Source organism: Epinephelus moara, chromosome 8 (genome assembly GCF_006386435.1).
Source record: "Epinephelus moara isolate mb chromosome 8, YSFRI_EMoa_1.0, whole genome shotgun sequence".
In the NCBI taxonomy this organism is placed as follows: domain Eukaryota; kingdom Metazoa; phylum Chordata; class Actinopteri; order Perciformes; family Serranidae; genus Epinephelus; species Epinephelus moara.
The window spans coordinates 30,638,484-30,659,151 of record NC_065513.1 but is presented as its reverse complement, the minus strand read 5'-3'; the positions used below and the strand labels follow the sequence as shown (position 1 = coordinate 30,659,151).

General features: G+C 43.1%; 1 protein-coding gene across 1 annotated transcript; it reads right to left on the bottom strand.

The window, feature by feature from the left end:
• Positions 1-9,671: 9,671 nt before the first annotated feature.
• Positions 9,672-16,083, bottom strand: adra2b (adrenoceptor alpha 2B). The gene is made up of 2 exons (XM_050052048.1): positions 15,216-16,083; positions 9,672-15,039 (listed from the first exon to the last, which is right to left on the bottom strand). Exon 2 carries the CDS (start codon positions 15,016-15,018, stop codon positions 13,441-13,443), a length of 1,578 nt encoding a protein of 525 aa, XP_049908005.1. The 5' UTR covers positions 15,019-15,039; positions 15,216-16,083; the 3' UTR covers positions 9,672-13,440.
• Between the last annotated feature and the right edge of the window lie 4,585 nt (positions 16,084-20,668).

Sequence of the window (20,668 nt, the reverse complement as noted above, 5' to 3'; positions counted from 1 at the left end):
ATCACTGACTGACTCTGACTCACCATATACGCTGAATATCTTTAATTGGTGTCAGTCACATGTGAGTTTTCATCTGCATGCTACACATAATGTCAATAAAGTATTTAGTGTACTTTCAGTAAGGAAGAATATTGAGATAATTGGGCATCCACCCACAAATGAATCAAAGAGAGGGCACGTAGGCATACACTCACTAAAGCCAGAATGGTGCATGATGCGCCTTTCCAAGACGTATCAGGAAACATCACTGAGATAATTGCCTTGGACAAATAATACTTTGGCACGCTACACTCGTCATCACAAGACTCACAAAATTACCTTAATAGCTAGTTAGTAGACTCAGGTGTTAATTCCTGAAGTCCAATGGCGTCATTATATCCGGTGATGGCACTGGAGTGTGCGTCAGGCATTAGATGACTCTTCAGTTGCAGGCTTTGTATCTATCAAGGCTCAGCTGATTTGCTACTGCTGTATGAGAGCTCACGCAGTTCCTCATAAAGCAGGAGCAAATTCATTCGTAATGTGATTGTTTTTTGTGTGTGTCCCTGCATGAGTGTGAGAAACACACACTCTAACAGGTAGATATTCCCATATTCACCCTGCCATAAGCGGCAAGAGATGCCAATTCCTGTTAGCCCCGTGTCATGTTTCATTATTGTTCATTCCATCACTCAGGGGTCACCATGCTTGATAAGTAATCTAGAGAATTTCTCAGCTGTCAATCAGTAACACTCGTCCCCGTCAAATTACCCCCTCCTCTCCTGGTTCCCCTCTTGTTCTCTGATCACACAGTCAGCCGCTTTTGTCATTTGGCACGCAATGACAGCCACAGCACCGGCCTTCAACAATCATGTGTTATACTGGAGTAAGAGTTTGAAATGCCTGCGAGACGATCATACATAAAAACATGAGCACACACATGCACATGCTCACAAACACTTTTGTCTGTCTGACACAGGAGGAGATAATTGCCAAGCTGTGTCTCTGGCTGCGTTAGTGTCCTCAGGTGGCAGCGAGGTGTAACTAGAGAAAGTTTCTCTCTTAAAGGCACAGTTCCTCTAAAATCAAAAGAACATATTTTCCTGTTACCTGTAGTGCTGTTTGTTTATCTAGATTGTTTTAGTGTGAGATGCTGAGTGTTGGAGATATCGGCTATAATAGTACTAGGTGTCACTCGCCTTGTGGTGCTCATAGCACAGAAAAAACACACATTTGACAAACTCAACAGCAATGTCTCTCTCCAGAAATCATGACCTGGTTACTCAAGATAATCCACGGACCTTGCTGTGAGCAGTTTCATCTACTGAACTACAGCCACCAACTGTATTTTATAAAACAGATGGGTCAAATCAAACAATCTGATTGGTTGTTAGTCATGATATAATAACTGTATACAGACAATTACATCTAATTCCTATACAAAATAATGTATCAATTAGCCTTGTACTGTAACTTTAGAAACTGCTAACAAACCAATGAGCTAGCTAGGGAGCCTGCTAACTAACCAGCTGCCACAATAAAGTCAACTTTGTCCTCTGTGGTGACCTAAGGCAACTATGGAGAAGTACATTGAAGAGTGCTTATTTCTGGGGGCAAAATTTGCTGAACCTATGAACCTAGATGACATGCAGAGATATGTGAAACAGAGGTCACCAAACTGGGTGACAAGTGAGCTACAGGCGGCTGAAACCTAGAGACAGTGTTGCCAAGGCAAAGGACACACCTCCACCTAACAACCAATGTTTAGTCATGAACTTTTCATGTCAAGCTACGACATTAAAGGTACCCTGAGTGCATTGGTTGTCAACGTCCTTGGACACCGTGTCAAGTTCTGCCTGTTACATGCTTTGTCCAAAGTTGTTGAAGAATGGCACTTTGGCAGTGATTTGCGGCATCAGAAAGCAACGAAAAAAGGCGTCCCTTAATGTTGGCATGATATTGCCGGTTGCCATTCTAATTTAATGGTGCCCGACAGCGTCAGGGGGAAATGAGGCGGGACAAGGATAAATGTTAAGGCAGTGAGAGTCCAAGTGGGGCGAGCAGCAGGGCTGGTGGATAGGTCCAACAAACACTGACTTTCACCTGAGAGAGTGGTTTCCGTGTCCATGTCACACAGTGTGGCTGCATTAAACTTATAAGATTGTGAAAACAAATCACAGTCTGTGGGAGGCTTAAGAGAAAAAAATATATCTTTGAATTTGGGGGAAACTGTTCCTTTAAACAAATAGTTTTGTTTCACATGGTTGCATGTGTTTAAGCATCTCTTAAAATGTTTATGTAAATGGGAAGAAAAAAATGGAAAAATTATGGTTAAGTGAGAATATTTGACATTTCTTTGCAGGTCCGCAGTGTGAACCCAAAGTTAATTCTACCACAGCAACAATAAAAAGGGGTTTGGTTTCCAACACCCACCACTAATAAGCAGGCTGTTTGGGATAATAATAAGATAATTATATAACTATGAATGTTTGCTGGTGTTGATGGCCTCCAGTAAAAGAAGCAGTAACTGCTAGATTCAGAAGTAAGACTTTGTCCGCTTGTTTACAAAAGTCATTCAGAGCCTGAAGGGGAGAAATTAGAACCTAAATATCATTAATCGTTTTTTATGTGACATCAGAGTGAAGGGCACTGGTTTCATGCTTTTAAATGTGTATTTCTGGCAGCAGAATCCACTCTAAATGGGAGATAATTTAGGCTGATCGTTACCCTTCTCCGCAGTGTGTTTCAGGAAAAAACTCTTCAAAATGTCACTAAATGGCTTTGACATTTGACATTCAACATTACCAAATGAATGGCATGGGAAGACTGTATGTGCGCTTCAGCATCCTGAAATAAGTGGTACCCTTTTCTGAAATATGGTTTACAGAGTGTTATTAACTTGGCACAGAGAGGCTTAAAGGAAATAGTTATCTTAAACATCTCACATGACTTGTCTGTGAAGTCTGCGAGCTTATTATGATGGATTAGCAAGCAAGGGTTTCCTCTTTTCGATGCTGGACTCACACAGCTCTACCTAAATGTTGCAGTGATAGATTTCAGACATATTTAAGCATTCACACAGAAAGCTGCTGTAAATGCCTGCAGGACGGAGCCACTTCATCTCCCCTCCATGTCATAACCTCTTTTTCAGGCGATGTAGAATAATTGAAAATTTAATAATATAATATTCAGAGCTGCCGGCACAAAACACAAAAACATATGACTGTATGTGCCGGTTGAGTGCTTTATGAGTAGGGAAAACAACACTGGAGACTTCTGAATCTAATCATCAAAAAGATAGAGAAATATAATGTATGTTGTGTCCAGAGTCTTGTCTGCTGGCCTCATTTTTTAGTTTTCAAAGTGAACCAAAAAAACATTAATATTAAAAAAGAAACAACTACAGTGAAAGGCTTTGAAACCCTTGGAGATATTCTTGATACAAAAACCTAAACAAGGATTGAATGCTGAGACTGTGATAAGAAATAAATGCCTCTTTCTCTTTACTGTGCTGCACGCTCTCCTCCTGTTAGTCACATGGAGCCCTTCATCCACACTGATGATAAGAAGCCGACCACTGAAATCAGTCACTGTTAAGGCTTCAAAGCAGATGGGAGAACTTGTGGGATGATGCCAGGAAGCTAAGGTCAGCGGCCTAATTTATAAAATGGTGTTACGGTTAAATTGTTTTTGTGTAATGATGTCAGCAGAAACCCCCAGTCAGCAGCTCCTGTGAGCAGTAGTGATCCTCTCATCTACATTTTGGCAAGAGAGTGAATAAGTTTATGTCCCAAAATTAACTATTTCTTTAAAAACATTTACTTATGAATAGTAAAGTGTTTTCCATATGTAATATTATTAACTCAGATTGTTTGTTATGAGTTGACCTGCTGGCTTATTGCTTCATGTGTGTTCAGTCCAGCCTTGATGACTGAGTAGGTGCACCTGTAGGGTAACTCACATATGGGGTAACTCATCAAGCATGCCTCATTTCGCAGTGAGGAAAGTCTAACATTGACTGAGACATTTGCACCTTTGGACATTCTTTCACTGTCTATACAGCCCCAATATGTAAATAGAAGCATTGCACCACTGCTGCAATAACTCAAACAGAGGAGCCATGTCTAAACCCTATCTGTGGGTAATCTCCATTCTGTACGTGCACCCAAACTCTGTTGGGTAAAGTTCACAAGAAGTTCACATACTGAAAGTTCTCATTGCGTGCTTCATAAAATACTTATGCAGCATTTTTGTTCTAACTGCTTTCTGTGAGTGAAGCGGAGGCATCGTGATTTTAAAACTGCATTTAAGTGTAAATTGAACGACATTTCAACATTTCATTGAACCAAAATGGTACGCTATACGCCTGGAAGGAGTCCCAGACTGCAGACAGCAGCAAAAACTGGACCAAAATTGATGCGACATGGTGTTGGAAGATGCGGGAGCCCTAAACGTCTCGCTGCAATGTCTTGCAATGTCTTGTGAGTATTTGTAATGGTAACTATCTGCAGTGTTGTGTCCATTACTTGGCCTACTGTACTACTGTATAGCTCCGAAAGGACACAACACTGTCACGTCCATCCTGCACATCCTGTTCTGCCTCCTGTGCCAAAAGTCACACACACACACACACACACACACTCGAAAACTCATACTGTATGTCAACAAACAAACATTCCTCCTTTTGCATTCTCATAAACTTTTTTTTCTCGTCTCTAGCCACACACTCACAAACACACACACACACACACACCCACACTCCAAAAAGGTCTTTTTAGTACAAAGTTGGAGACGAGATTGATGTTGCGCTGATTACTGTGGATCAATACATAAATTATACAGTAACGCACTACTGACGCTTGAGCTAAAAATGATGGGCTGTGTCAGGGAATCGACGCGGATCAGGAAAATAATCTTTAATCTTATTCTTTTTGTTTTGTTGCCGTCTGCAATGTGTGTGTATGTGTGTACCCATGTGACAGCATGTGTGTGCTGACATTCATAAGTGTGTATTTGTTTGTGCAGTTGAGTGTTAGTCATCTGTTTCTCTATTTTAAGCCTGAGTTTGTTTCTCTTTGTGTGTGCACTGATTTGGCGTGCGCGCGCGTGTTTGTGTGCTCCTGCTTTGTGTTTGTTTGTGTTCGCCTGAGTGTGTGAGGGCATATCAAAAGGATCCTTGTGACCTATCCATGATGACAAGGCTAAATAAAGTCACGGCCGTCTTCTACCAGTCTTCATGTTGGGCAACCTCGCTTGGAAGTCGCACTAAACGGCACAACTAATCTAATTTATTGGAGTTTGATCTGTCAACACATTTTATGGCCATTTCACAGCCTGTGCATGCTTTTTGTCACTTTTCAATCAGATGATTCTGTTTTGATTTTTGCTTTTTTCTCAGAAGCATAGCACTAATAGAGTTATTACAGCAAAGGCTGATGCTGCCCGTGATAATAATGTGACAATTTGGCCTTTTGGATTCTTTTCTTCACCAACACCAGGAGGCACAATAATGCATCAGTGTTTATATCCATGAAAAACATGAAAGTAATTGTGTCCACGGGGAAAAACAGAAATGAGTCTCATTCCTAATTCAGTGGTGAGGAAATATATTTCTAAACATCATCACACTTGGAGCTTCAAAACTGCACAGCTTTTATTTTGACGCGTCTCTTTGTGTGTCAATTAGTGAACTTTTATTATTCTTATTCTTTATTTTATTTGTGTTTTTGAATCACACACACATCTGTGCTCCTACTTGTGAGGATTCTCAGTGACATAATGTTTTCTCTAACCCATAAACCTTACAAGTTAAATTAGCTCAGTCGAACACCAGTGCAATAAAACAGTAATGTGTGGAGCTGTCGTATCTCTCTGGAGTCGTCTGCCACACTTTCAAACTCAAGAATAAATAAATGATTATAATAATAAAAATTCTTTATCAGAAGCAATGCATGTTGGCAGTACAGGTGCTCACATTCATACAGATGTTTGTTTGCCATAAATCTGGATTTAATTTAATGTGCCACAAAGGACCAGTACTGAGGTGACTGTATAATTCAAAAATGAAATGTTGATTGTTAATAATCTACATGTTAATATCGTTTGAATGATCTAGTGTCTTTCAAATAATTTCCATTTCTTTCTGTTATCTCTTTGTTGCCGTCCTCCAGCGCCACCTGGTCACCTTTTCACTATGAATGAGGTACAGTTATACAGTTGTGGTTACAAACTCCTTACACTTTTTGAGTGTCATATTTTTGCCATAAAAGAGACAAAATGCACAGTAAACAAAGTTAAAGATGAATGTGACTTTTTTTTGTTTGTTTTTTTTCAATCATTGCGATAATACCCTCACTCGTGAAGCTTTTGCTTTACTGGTCCGTCTACGTCCCAACCCTCACCTGTGGTCGTGAGCTCTGGGTAGTGGCTGAAAGAATATGATCGTGGATACAAGCAGCCGAAATGAGTTTCCTCCGTGGGGTGGCTGGGCTCAGCCTTAGAAATCGGGTAAGGAGCTCAGACATCCAGAGGGAGCTCGGAGAAGAGCCGCTGCTCCTTCGCGTTGAAAGGGGTCAGTTGAGGTGGTTTGGGCATCTGATTAGAGCACGATCTCACTCCAAAGTCGTCGATATCCAGCGCTTGGGCAGTCGGAAACCAACGAAAAAAGCCGTCCTTTAACGTTGACATGATACATGGCCGGTTGCTGTTGTAGTTTAATGGTGCCTGGCAGTGTTAGGGGAAACTCAACGGGACAAGGATGAAAGTTAAGGCAGCAAAAGTCCAAGCAGAGCGGGCAGCAGGGGTGGTGGATGGGTCCAACAAACACCAACTTTCACCCGAGAGAGAGGTGTTTGCGTCTCGTAAGATTCTAAAGCCAAACCCTGTTCTTTTTTCCTAAACCTAACCACATGTGTTTGAGGGGAAAACAACCCAACATAAATTGGTAGTGTTGAACCGACGTAGTGCATTCATTTTGAAAAAAACTGAATGTAAATGTTAAATTTCCTGTGAAAACAGAAGTGTATCTTGAAAGAAGACAATGCATGTAACAGGCAGAACTTGACACAGTGTCCCAGTACTTCAACAACCAACACACCCAGGGTACCTTGCACGTTGTATGTGAACGTAGAAAGTCCATGACCAAAATGTCAATATGTGACGAGGTCGGAGTGACAATGTGTTGTCCATCTACGTCCGAACCCTCACCTATGATCATGAGCTCAGGGTAGTGACGGAAAGAATATGATCGTGGATACAAGCGGCCGAAATGAGTTTCCTCAGTGGGATGTCTGGGCTCAACCTTAGAGATAGGGTGAGGAGCTCAGACCTCCAGAGGGAGCTCAGAGTAGAGCTGCTGCTCCTTTGTGTCGAAAGGGGTCAGTAGAGGTGGTTTGGGCATCTGATCAGGATGCGTCCTGGGCGCCTCCAGTCTGGGAACGTATTGGGTTCCCACAGGAGGAGCTGAAAAGTGTTGCTGGGAAGAGGGACGTTTGGGGTGCTTTGCTTGGCGTGCTGCCCCGTGACCCGGCCCCAGATAAGTGGATGAAAATGGATGGATGGCGATGATATCCTTATGATGAACCTCTTTGGCAACAATATTGTGTAGTGAAAATGTGATATTGTGTCAGCCTTTGTTTGGGGCCATGGTGATACTGTGACTCAATTTAATTCAATTCAACTTCATCTATCCCTGCAGGGGCATTTGGAGGCAGCTACTGCATTTATATAAACTTTTTAAAGCTGTACTGTTTTGATAAAAACTTACATGGACATTGACGTTTACGTTAATGCACAGTGGCGTGCATGCTAACGTCACTGGCACACTGTACATTATCAGTTAAAGCCAGGAGGAATAAATAGTCAAATCGCCCAAAAAAGAAGAAGAGAAAAAAAACACCCACTGTTTATCGCAAAAGTAAATAATCACAGTGTACAAAACTTATTTGCACTGGTAATAAATAAACAAATGAATGACATAAATAAACAGGCAGATAGACTGTGGTGACGTCCTGAAGGCAGCAATGAGAATTAACATACTGAGCTAAGATACGGAAGGTTCTCTATGTTGTATGTAGTGTACGTATAAACCTGCATTAGTTGTGTCTTTTTCTGACCCCACCTAGAGCTGTTGTTGCCAAGGTAACAGCTAATGGAAAGCCAAATAAACGTGAAGAAAATGTCCTTATTTTCTCGCTATCAAGGTCTAAAGCTCAATTTGGTTCCCTTAAAGATAGAACTGCAAGACCCCCCCCCCACAGACACACACACAGACACACACATTGACCATTGAGTACCACTCCGTTAAACAGCCACAGACTCCTAAAGCGATTCTAATCATAACTGCCTGTGCCCCCCTAAAAATGACGTTTTTATCACAGATTCCACAAAGTGCATTTTAATGCCTCCACCTTCAACAGGGAGAGAGCCTGCGTGTGTTCTGTCTCTCATTTTTCATCCTGCCTCTTGGGTGTTTTCAACAGCCAAATTACAGAGTGAAGAAATCTATCTGCCGTTGTAACGTGCAGGAGATTGGAAATGAAAAAATGCTCCACGCTGGAACGCCCTCCAAACACATACATATTCATGCCGTGGAACGCCACATCCATCATAAATTTGAAAATGAGAGTTAATCTGTGTCTGTGTTTCTATATTTGTGTGTACACCTCTTTTCTTACTTCTGGAGGCCACCATCTTGTGTTGAGTAGAAGCTAATGAGTATGTAGCGTTTCATGTTTGTCCATCTCCCCTCCATCCGCTCTCTGGAGGGTCCGCCGCCACCATTCAGGCCTGCTTTATATTCCAGCTGAGGCTGGAGAATAAGCAGCCTAGGGACACTGTGTCTGTATGAATATACAACTCTGTAAACATACACCTCATGGCTCCCTGCGCTTGCTTATGATAAGTTATCTGTTCACCTCCTCGTGCACCTCAAACCACAGCACTGCCATGAATATGGAGATGAAACTGCGAGGAGATAAAGGTGGGGCATCACTTGGGTGGGGATCTTCAAGTGGAGATATGTGTGTGAAGGAGAAAACAGGGCAGAGAGACTTGATTCAGTGCGGAGAAATCCCCAAACTGCCCATCAGCATAAATCTATTACAATTCACCGTAGGCTGCTGACCTCAAATATAACAAGCTGTCACTACCAGTGTGTGTGTGTGTGTGTGTGTGTGGCTGCATCTGTGTGGGTTGAGCCTCCTTCATGACTTGAATGCAGAATGTGACACTTGTTGGAGAATGACACGTTCAGTATGTACGTGTGCATATGTGATATTTGGCAACATGCTCCTATTCCTTATAGACGTCCTCTATTTGTTGGCAGCGGGCGACATCACTGCTGCGGCCTACTTCTCGTGTCCCACTGCGAGAGGAGATTTTTCCAATGACATCTTGATCTGCCATCAGCCCACAATGTTATGGACTATTTCCTGAAGTTGTGTTGCCATTCAGGGCTATTTTATTATGGCTGCAAATTGCTTCAGATTGCACTTCGGTTCGACGTGTATGCTGGAAAAACATCATGTGTAATTTCTCTCATATTTGTGAAACAACTTATTGGTAATTTTCTCCCTGGAAATGACCTTATTTTTGTTATTTTTTTATTTTCCCTCATGCCTGATGTTGCGTCATGTGAAAATATATGAAATAAACGAACCAGGAGATGACTCATGCTTTTTCAAGTAGCTTTATTTCCAAACTGGAGAAGGATGATGACAGATGGGGGATAGAGGATTGTAAAGCTTAGACCATGCAGTTTGGTCCAAACACAGTAGGAGAAGAGACAATACAGGCGGTTTCAGGGGAGAAGACGGTGATCAAGAGGCAGATTACTGCATCTGGCACCTTGAAGCCAAAATTCATACTTTTTATAAAATAAACAAAGCTGCAGTCTCACCACATAAAGCCATGGTTGGGGAGGGTTTGAGCGGCGTTGCAACTCATATCGGAAACGACCATGGATTCATGGCCTCTGTGGCTATTTTTTGTTATAATTGCGTTGCTATAGCTGTTTATTTCTGGAGAGAAAATAACCATTTCAGATGAGGGCAGGGAGCAGTTGTGTAAGTGCTCGCAGCTCTTACTCTCACCCATTTTGCTTTATCAGTTATTGGAATTGCCAAGCAGCACTGTGTGGTATGGATTGTAGCCTTAATGTCCCGCAGAAAGCCTTCAGATCATCCAGCTGAAACTGGCTATGGGTGCTATTGACATTTTCATGTTCGATTACTTATTTCAGGAAAAAGTTTGACAACAGTGCCGTAGAGAGATTTTCCTGCGGTACGCTTGATCGTGTGCTTGTATCTCTGATCGAACATTGCGATAACTAGAAGAAACAATGACAAACGTTGCATTGTAGGCTCTGCATTGTGCGCAACGTTCCATCATTTCAACACAAATACGTCCCCCCAAGCTCAAATGTAGCTCAACCTCCATGAAGCAAGAGTCGATTTTGCTCTTGTCGAAGATATTAAAAATCTGTACAGTGTTCTCACTCTTTGATATCACTTCCACTTTGCTCGACTTTCAGAGCAAAAGCACAGTAACTGAACAATAAATAGGTAACAGACAGAAAACACAAAATAGTTTGAAATAAATAATACAGTGTTTTCAATCTTTGCCTCCTGTCACATACACCAAATATAAAGAAATACTTTGTTTAAGCAACACAGAGCCAGATATCACTGAGTCAGGCTGGTGTCCTGAAAGGCTCTTTGGTCCCTTGAGGGTGATCACCATCGGTGGATTATGAGACAGTGGGCCCCTGGGCTCAGATACGCAAAAGGCCCCTCCACCTCTCCTACACAGGAGCAAGACGTACAGACTTTGTGATGGTTTTGCATCTCTTTGTAGTCGTTATGCATCTTGTTGTAGTTTTGGGTCTCTTTTGGTCACTTTGTGTCTCCTTGTAGTCACTTTGTGTCTCTTTGTGGTCATTTTTGTGTCTTTTGGTCACTTTGTGTCTCCTTGTGGTCATTATGTCTCTCTTTTTTGGTCTTTTTGTGTCTATTGTTGGTCATTTTCTGTGTCTTGATAGTCACTTTGTGTCGTCTTGTGGTAATTTTGTGTCTTTTTTTGGTCGTTTTGTGTCTCCTTGTGGTCATTTTGGGTTGTTTTCTGTATCTTGATAGTCATTTTGTGTCTTCTTTTGGTCATTTTGTGCCTCTTTGTGGTCATTTTTTGTCCCTGTTGGTCATTTTATGTCTCTTTGTAGTCATTTTGTGTTTTCTTGTGGTCTTGTTGTTTCTCTTTGTGGTCATTTTATGTCGTTTTTGGTCAGTTTCTGTGTCTTGATAGTCATTTGTGTCTCCTTGTTGTCATTTTTTGTCTCTTTGTGGTCATGATCTGTGTCTTGACAGTCATTTGTGTCTTCTTGAGGTTGTTTTGTGTCTCTTCATGGTTGTTTTGGCTGCTTTTGAAGTTATTTTGGAGTCTCTTTGCTTCTACTTTGCATCTCTTTGTGGTAATTTTGAGTCTGTTCCTGCTCTGTACTTTTTAATTTGAGCAACATTTAGCAGGTGAAGGCCCAGGTGCACACTTTTGGCGCCTAGCTCTGTGCACAGTAGGCCCCATTCAGTAATCCTTCCATGGTGATCACTAAAAAGCCATGTACTCAATATCACTGATAAACACTGACTTTAAGTTCAGTAAGACTTTCTCAATGTAGCGATATACCACTGATCTGTCCATCAAGTAAAAACATTCACAAAACGATGCCTGCACCAGGAAATCTGGTCTCTGTTCTTATCAATATTACAGTAGATCTGTAGTACATAGCAGCCAGAGGAGGCACTGACACTCTCTACAGAAAAACAAGTCAACACACACACACGCACACGCGCGCGCACACACACACACACACACACACACTCATACAGGTCAGCAGTATTAGACAATTAGTAAATTGAAGAGTTGCTGCTGACAGCCCTTGTCCCATTGAGTCAATAAGCCTGTGTGCTGTTCACAGTCACAGACACATTTTCTTTTCTTTTTTTTGTCAAGGAAGCTGACAGAGCCTCAGTCTCATGGTGAGAAAAATAAATGTACCATTCATCCTCTCGCCTCTCAGCTATAAACCAAATGTGCCATGTAGAGGTCCACTGCAGGCGATGATGTGCCAGAGGGAAGGAGTGACTCAGCCAAATGGCTCTCAGAATAACCCATGTAGGCGTAATTAGGGGTAACATTACACATCCATAATTGCATTGTTCATCTGTCCTTTACAGTCAATGTAAATGTCTACCTGCTTAATCAGGTGTCTGGAAAACAATGTTGAATAATAGGATTTTTTTTTTCTTTGTCAGTCTTCAGCAGATGCACCTCCCGTTAGATACTCAGAAAAACATCTGAAGCAGCTAAAAACTGGTGTGATTGTTTCTTAAATGTCCAAATATTTAGTTAATCAGAAGGATGGCTCAGTCCAGTCCGGTGATGTGATCGCCTAGGTTAAATTAAAAAGCAAGAAACAACAAGCTAAGAGGATGAGGAGGGGGGGTCACACTGTCTTACTTTCACATCCTCATATCACACATGTGGTTTTCACTCAAGTCAAAAATCCCCACACTTCGGCCATTTCTGTACTTCATGAAAGATAAAAGCCGAGAGTGTCATTACAAACAATCTGAGAGTCCATTATGACCCACACCAAGCCAGGAGCAAGGTGTCTGACGTGCAGACTTTCCTCATGAAAGCCCACAAGTTCAGTTTGAAAGGGCGCCCTTGTCTGTGCCGTCGCATTAGAGATCATCAGAAACCCTTCTCTTGTTGTTGCTCTTTTAGATAAAAATCTGGGAACACATGTTTGCCCTGCAGCCGGGTGAATTAAGACTGCAGACGTAAGAAATCACCACTAACCTTGTGTGCTCCTTGTGCTCTGTATTGATAAATAAATGGCCCTAGGCTCATAGAAATCTAAGGTCACTTTTCCTTCTTTATACTTGTTTTCTTTCCCCATTAGTCCTGGAGTCTTAAATAACTACAAAACCTCATATATAATACATTAAACTGTCTGTATTTTTAGCCAGGAATTCGTTCTCAACTGTTTTCCTGCTTTCCTCAAGACCTTAAGTTTTATGTGTACATTTCTTCCATGGTTCTGCACCCCTCTGTATCCCAGCATTATCCATTATTCAATGTGATCTGCAGATAAAACTTTGCAATCAAAATCTTATCTGCTATACTGGAGTGCTAAGCAGTGAAGTGTCTGGTGCTGTCTCTGATCCATGTCCTGTTTTCATCCCACACCCTGTAAAAATGTGTTTCTGCTGCACACTAGATTTCACAGTCCAAGTTTCATGTTTGCGCACACTGTGGCTGTAAAAGAGTGGCTCTCAGTTCTGAATGTTATGCTGGAATTTCCACAGTTCAACATATTTTTTAAAACAGCCCTTTGAGTGTTATGACAAATGGAAATGATTGCATTTCTTTAAATGTCCATGTCCTGTACAGTGGGTTTGTATGCTAGAAGAAAGTACCCTTGGTGCCTCTGCACAGTATCTTTTTGAAGGCCTTTCTGAAGTCTTTGTTGAAGATGGTGTATATGACTGGGTTGAGTGAGGAGTTGCAGTAACCGATCCAGAAGAAAAACTTAAAGAGAGGGTCAGGGATGGCGCATGTCTCCGGGCACACTGCCTGCAGAGAATAGGAGAAGAAGAAGGGGAACCAGCACACCACAAAGACACCGATGACCACCGCCAGGACGAAGGTGAAGCGCTTCTCTCTGTTGACCATTGCTTTGCGCCTGGCTGCTCCAGGGGTGCTCTCTGGTTTCGACTTCCTCCCTGGCACCAGCCGAGCCCCCTTTGAGGTCGCGATCATGTCCCGGTAGCGCTTGACTGAGGCCGGGGAGTGGACCCCTGCAGGTGACCCGGGCATGCTGGTGCTGCCTCGGCCTCCTCCATGGCTGTGCTCCATGTCACTCTCTGTGCTCGAGCTGTCACCATTGTTATTATCAGCCTTTTTCCCTCCCTGCCGCTTGCCTTTCTTCCCCTTCTCTTTAGTCTTGGCAGGGGCAGACTGAGGCACAGAGGGCGGAGTTGTGGGGCCATGAGGGGAGGTATCAAGGGAGGCTGTGACAGGGGTCATGGCTAGAGAAGGAGATGGAGGTTGCAGGAGATTATTGGTGGTGGTGTTCTGGGTGGTTTGAGTGTCTCCCAAGGTGGGAGAGGGAGTGATGGCGAGGGTGGGGGGTCTGGTATTGGAGGCTTTGGTTGATGAAGGGGGTGTGCTTTCTTCATCATCCCTCCCGTTGGCTTGCACATGTCGTGGAGGCTGACTGGGTGTAGCACAACCGACCCCATCCTTCCTGGGCTCTCCTGGTGGGCATCGTGTTCTTTGTTTGGCAATTTGGTAGATTCTGATGTAGACCAGGATCATGATGAGGCAGGGGGCAAAGAATGAGCCGATGGTGGAGTAAAGGATGTACCAGCGCTCATCATTCAGCTGGCACTGAGGTCCTCTGTCAGTCCCCGCATTGCCTCCCTCGCTTTTGTTGAGTGAGAGCAGAGGAGGGAAGGAGATGATGGCAGAGATGAGCCACACCACCACAATAGCGGCTTTGATGCGTTGGGGAGTCCGCTGACGCCCGTAGGTCACCCTGGAAATGGACAGGTAGCGGTCCAGTGAGATGGCGCACAGGTGCACAATTGAGGAGGTGCAGAACAACACATCCAGCGCCAGGTAGATCTCACACCACAGAGACTTAAAGAACCAGTAGCCGAGCAGTTCATTGGCCAGAGAGAAGGGGATGATGAGTGTGGCCACTAAGATGTCTGCAGCAGCCAGTGACACTAAGAAGAGATTCTGCGGTCCTCGGAGGGAGCGGCTGGTCAGGACAGCGATGATGACCATGATGTTGCCCACGATGGTGAAGAGGACCATCAAGGTTATGGCGGTGGCGAAGGCCGCCGTGGCTTCAGGGGAGTAAGGGGCGAGCTTCAGGATGCTCTGGTTACAGGGCACCGAGGCTCCGGCGCTGCTCACACTGCTGTTCCAGCCGTTCAGCTCCATGGAGCAGCCGTTCTCCAGAACCGAGGCCATACTGGGATTAGCTTTCCAGGACTCTTTATAGATAAAGAATATGTTTGATCACTAAATAAACTGTGTTTAAAGAATGTATTTCACTTTTTATACGGTGTTAACAATTGTGTCTCAGATAATCATACATTGTGCGCAATAAATGCTGTGCTTATTTTCATAATACATGTGATTATAATAAATCATAATTATATATTTACCTCAGACGCTCTGGCTTTGTCCCTGTGTTGTTTCCAAACGATAGCTCCCTTGCATCCTCCACGGCAGCTCTTCCAAGTCCATTTTAAGCATACAAAACAGTCCTGGGCAATGCGTCAAGACACAGATCACTGCCTTTCAATTAAGAATATTTGCCACTTTGTAGATAAGATTTCTTTCCGAAACAGAACACGAGTAAATTTTCGTGACGCTGACTGCTGTGCACCAGCCTCTGCGGATTTACATTACAGCCCGAAAAACTTAAAACTTCCTTAGCGCACGGAGTTTGGTCCTTTTTTTCCTCAGTGGATAAATTACTGCTTTGAAGGTGGGGATATTTAATTCATGATTATATAATTTGGTGTCATTTGCAGCGAAGCGACATTGTGTTTAAGAGCTCAGAGGCGAGCAAATAATCTCGACCCTTGTGCGTTCTCGGTGCGTCCTCGTTTGGAGACGCGCGTATGACTGACAGTCTCATCTGAACAGCGAGCACAGAATGGTTTAGACAAAGTGAAATAAAGTTACAATGAGATATTTACAGTGATTTACAGATGAAAAGATACTAATGCTTCCCCGTGAAGGACAGCCTGACTGATGGCAGCGTTTCCAATCAAACAAAGTTAACCTCAAGCTCTCCAGCTCTGCGCATGAAGGCAGATATGAAGTCAAAGTGCGTAGCCGCGTAGTTTCTTCAGTGGTGAAACGATCCCCGCAGAGCAGGTTCAGTCTGTGAGTCTCTGGAGCTGTTTCTCGCTCCTTCTGTCTCCTCAGAAGTTCACCGGGATGCCAAGGTACAGTCGCTCCGCTGGCGCACATCACAGGCTTCCTCACAGAGGCGCAGCAGCATCTTCACTACTGAACAGGACCTTACGACGAAATCTAATGAGTGGGGTGCCTCCCATCTCCCTCCTGCGCTACTTTTTAGACCCGGTGATGTCACTGTGGAGCTGTGGGCGTCATGGGATCCTTACTTTCTCTCTCCCTGTAGCCCTCCCTCCCTCTGTCTCTCTCTCCCTCTCTCAGATTATATGTATAACCGAGCGGCTCAACCGACGCACTTATATTAGGAATGGCTTGTTGGGTGGTACTGCTCCGGTCAATTAACTCCGCGGGACGCTGAGGTGTCCAGCTGAGAGCGCTGGGTTGATGCCATCTGCTTTACAAAAACATTAGTTTCATTCCAGGGACTCCTGCACTTTTTAAAGCTACTCCGTCATCATCATCATCTTCATCATCATCCCTTTCAATATGAGGCACAGCACCTTTGGTTGATTAATGGCTTTTATTTAGGTCGCCTGTGTGATCCCTGCATCTTTAGACTTTGTTCTTAACACCAGTTTCCATGTAACCTCCGACAGCTCCTGTCATTTAGGGCCAATAAACGTCTTCACTGCAGCAGCTGGAGGTCGATTGAGTGACTGAAGGGCACTGATAAACAACAAAGGTTAAAGTTAGGACTAATGTTCGAGGTGTACAGGACCAACACACATTCATTTGTGATGCAGGGGTTAGATTTGTGAACATGCTGCAGTGATTTGTCATGGTCATTCTTAATAGAGACTGCTAGAGCGCCATAAAAGGGCAGTGGCGATCCCAACGGGGGGGGGGGGGGGGGGGGGGGTGTGAGAGAGGGCCCTGGCCCCTCTGGTGAAAACAATTGGAGGCCTGTCTTTAAAAGGGTGTCACTTGTCAGTTCAGAGGAGGACCCAAATGCAGATCAACAGACAGTCTGAGTTTCTAACAAAAAGCAAGCATTAATATAGCTGATTGAAAACATCCAGTACAGGGAGGCAACTCAAAGTCCAAATGAAAGCAGAACAAAAACCAAACTGAAAGCCAACTGGGAAAAACACGATGAACAGGGATGAGCATAGGGATGAGCACAGGGATGAGCACAGGGATGAGCACAGGGATGAATGCAGGAACGACCACAGAATGCACCCAGGAGGAACACAGACAAACTGAAAAAGGGAAACCCACAGGTATATAAACACAGAAGGCTGATCACAAGAACGAGACACAGCTGGAGCAGGAGGACACGGGCACAAGGAGGGAGATGGGGATTGACTGACAACAAGGGTGTGAAGAGGAACACTAGGGTGGAGCAAACAAGACTAATACAGAACAGGTGTGAAGGGAAGACTCTGGGAATAGGGAAGGACTAACGAGACAGGTGTGACAGAAAAAAGGCGGGAAAACACAGAAAGACAGGAAGTAAAACCAGACATGACACATGAGGAGAGAATCTACAAAATAAAACAGGAAACAGATTAAACATGAGTGAATAACATGAAACAAGGAACACAAACAGAAAACTCCCAAATAAGTCCATAGGATGACAGAATATAAACAAACTCAGAATCATGACAAAGGTTGTAGGGCACTCATTTTGTAAGCTAGCGCAAAGGTAGTGGTATTTTTGGAAAACTCGACCTAATGCCTTGTTTTGTGTCCGTATTTCCTTATAGTATGCGGAGTACACCCCTAGTGTTCAACTCAAGGAATTGCATCTCTTTCTGGATGGAGAAAACATTATCGCAGAAAAGGCCGTTCTCCACCATCCAGTCTTGTGGAATATGCACATTCAGCGGTACAGACACAAAAACAGGACCAATAACGCACAGCGACAAATAAGTGAGGAGGTTGGCCTGTCAGGTGTTTACAGGGGTGTAACACCAAAGTCTGGGCCCTGTGCATGAGCAGTCTCTGTGGGCCCCCCAGCCTTACTCACTTGATTCATGTCTCCTTCATAAACTGCATTTTCAAGAAGTCAGTTTGCTTTCTTGCCCTTTTCCTGTCTTTTCTTAATTTGAACTCCGATTTTCTGTCTCATGGAAAGAAAATGACAATGTAGGTTGGTGCTCCAGGAGCATTAGCAGTCACCTACTCTAGCTGCATTTAGAGATGACTCCTAGCTAGCTAGCTAGCTAGCTATTAACTATTTTGCGCCTGTAATGCCTCGTTTCAACTTACGTATGTGACTGGTGTCCGTAGATCCGTGAATATTTATGCATTTCTTTATGGATGATAGAAACCTGACACTACCTGTAGCCATGGGGGAGAGGCTAATTTTATCCGTTTATTGCCATCCAGTGGTTTGGGTTTTCTCCAGCCCTGTTGAAGACCAACAGTGGTCGAAACATGTTGGCTTTTTAATGAGTTGGCCATTATATTAAAGGCTTTTTAATCTAATCTTTCCTTCCTCATTCTCATTTTTGTTTGGAGTGCCTGGATTCTTTTCCTGTTTGCAGCGGTTTGGGGTATCACTTGGAACATTACTGGGACAAAAACAGGATCAATATTGCATAGCAACAAATAAGTGAAGATGTTGGCCTGCCAGGTGCATAGCATGTTTTGTGAAATATCTAATTAAAAAGACGTATGAATGGCAATCTGACTGAATATAATGTATAACCATATTTTAGCTGGATAACATTCACATTGTGTTAAAACTAGATAAACAAGTTCTTTTTAATCACACAACTCACTTGTCAATCAACACAGGCAAATGAATTGAAGGAAATAGCCTGTTAGTCAGTTAGCAACCTGTTGGCAAACATAGCAGACTGTCAGATGGTCTCTTCAAAAAATTCAACGCAAAAGTTCAATTTTTTTTTAAACATGCTCGAGGCAAATTCTGAAAATATTATGAAGGGGAGGAGCTTTGCAGGGACATCACATATCACAAAGTTTCCCATAGGAATGAATGGACTTCCAGTTGCCATGTCTCTGTACACATACGAAAGTGGAAACAAGGCATACGGGATGAGAGGGGCCTCAGAGAGCGTCCAGCATTTTCTATGTAAAGTTCTAAGCTCTTACAATGGCTGAAGGGAGCTGTATTACATTCCTCAGTCTGTTAGATAATTCATTTTCATGTCAATTTCCCATAGCACGATGCATACGGTCTGCTCAAAATCTGCCGCAAAAGTTTATTTTTTTTCCACATACTCGAGGCAAATTATGGACGCAATAAACAAAAACCTCCCAAAACCGATAAGGAGTTTTGCAAACACATCAGAGACTACCGAGGTCCTCACAGGAATGAATGGGGTTCCAGTTGACTCGCATATGTACACAGAGTTTTGTGGAAATGAGGCGTAAGGCTTGTCGGCAAGGGTGGTAAATACCACTTCAAAGCTGGGCAAAATTTTGGAAGGAAAACTTGGCATGTTCATTTTCAGAGGGGTCACTCGAACTCTCATCTTAAGATATCTAAATGAAAATGGGTTCTGAACTTGAGAGGGTTTGTTCCCAGTAAAACTTCTGTTCCCTACAGTTAATGAACTCCTTCAGATTACAGCTTTATATTTGTCTTTTTAAGAAAAAGAAGAACCTGTTTATTTAAAGAACAATGAATCATCTAAAATGGATACATTACATATTCAAACAGGATTGTTGAGGAACTCAGAATGTTATCTGAACCAGTTTTAGTCTATGCATATAATTATAATATACATAATTACTGACATTAACTGTAAAATAAGAAACCAAAATAAATAACTAAGCAACACATTCTCAATCCAACCTCGTCACATATATCGATGATTGGTCATGGACTTTCTACATCCACATATGATGTGCAAGGTACCCTGGGTGCATTGGTTGTTGACGTTCTGGGATGCCGTGTCAAGTTCTGCCTGTTACGTGTATTGTCTTCTTTCAAGATACACTACTGTTTTCACAGGAAATTTACTGTTTACATACAGTCTCTTTCAAAATAAATGCACTTTGCTGGTACAACACCACAAATTTAAATTTCTTTGCCTTCACCAAATGAAGCTCTAGTGAAAGTTCAGTCAGGAAGACAATACTTTTCATGCTTAGGCTGTAACTTTCTTCCTCACCCTGCTTTTCACTCCTCACACGTATGCTCACGCTCAATCTCTGGCTGTCAGTGTTCGGGGCTGTCAGTTGAGTCATCAGCTGTTCTACAGCTGACCTACAATCAACCAATAGCACAGCGACACACCTTCTCCATCAGCCTGTCATCTCACTGCTCCTCACTTTAAATATGGTTCTTTCTCTACCAGTCCTTTCATGCTGCTGCTGTGTGTACCCTCCACCTCCCCATCACGGCCTACTCTTCTCAGATGCAGCTTCTATTCGCCTCAGCAGTCATCAACCAAGGTCATCAGCAGTCACCACTGCCAGTGTCTGGACTCCATGGGGGGATTAATCTTGCTGCTGCTCAGATGTCCCACGATCACAAATAATCTCCCTCTGGTGTTGAAGCGCCAAAGACTTCGTTAGAATCATCGCAGCACAAATCATCTGTTAATCAGTACGCTTATATTTTGCATTAAATTTCATCTTTATTTCATTCTTCTGTCTCTCCTGATTGAACAAAAACATGTGGTTGGGTTTAGGAAAAAGGAACAGGGTTGGCTTTATAATCTTACGGGACGCCGGATGAAGGTCTTTGTTAGACACATCCACCTGCCCTACTTGG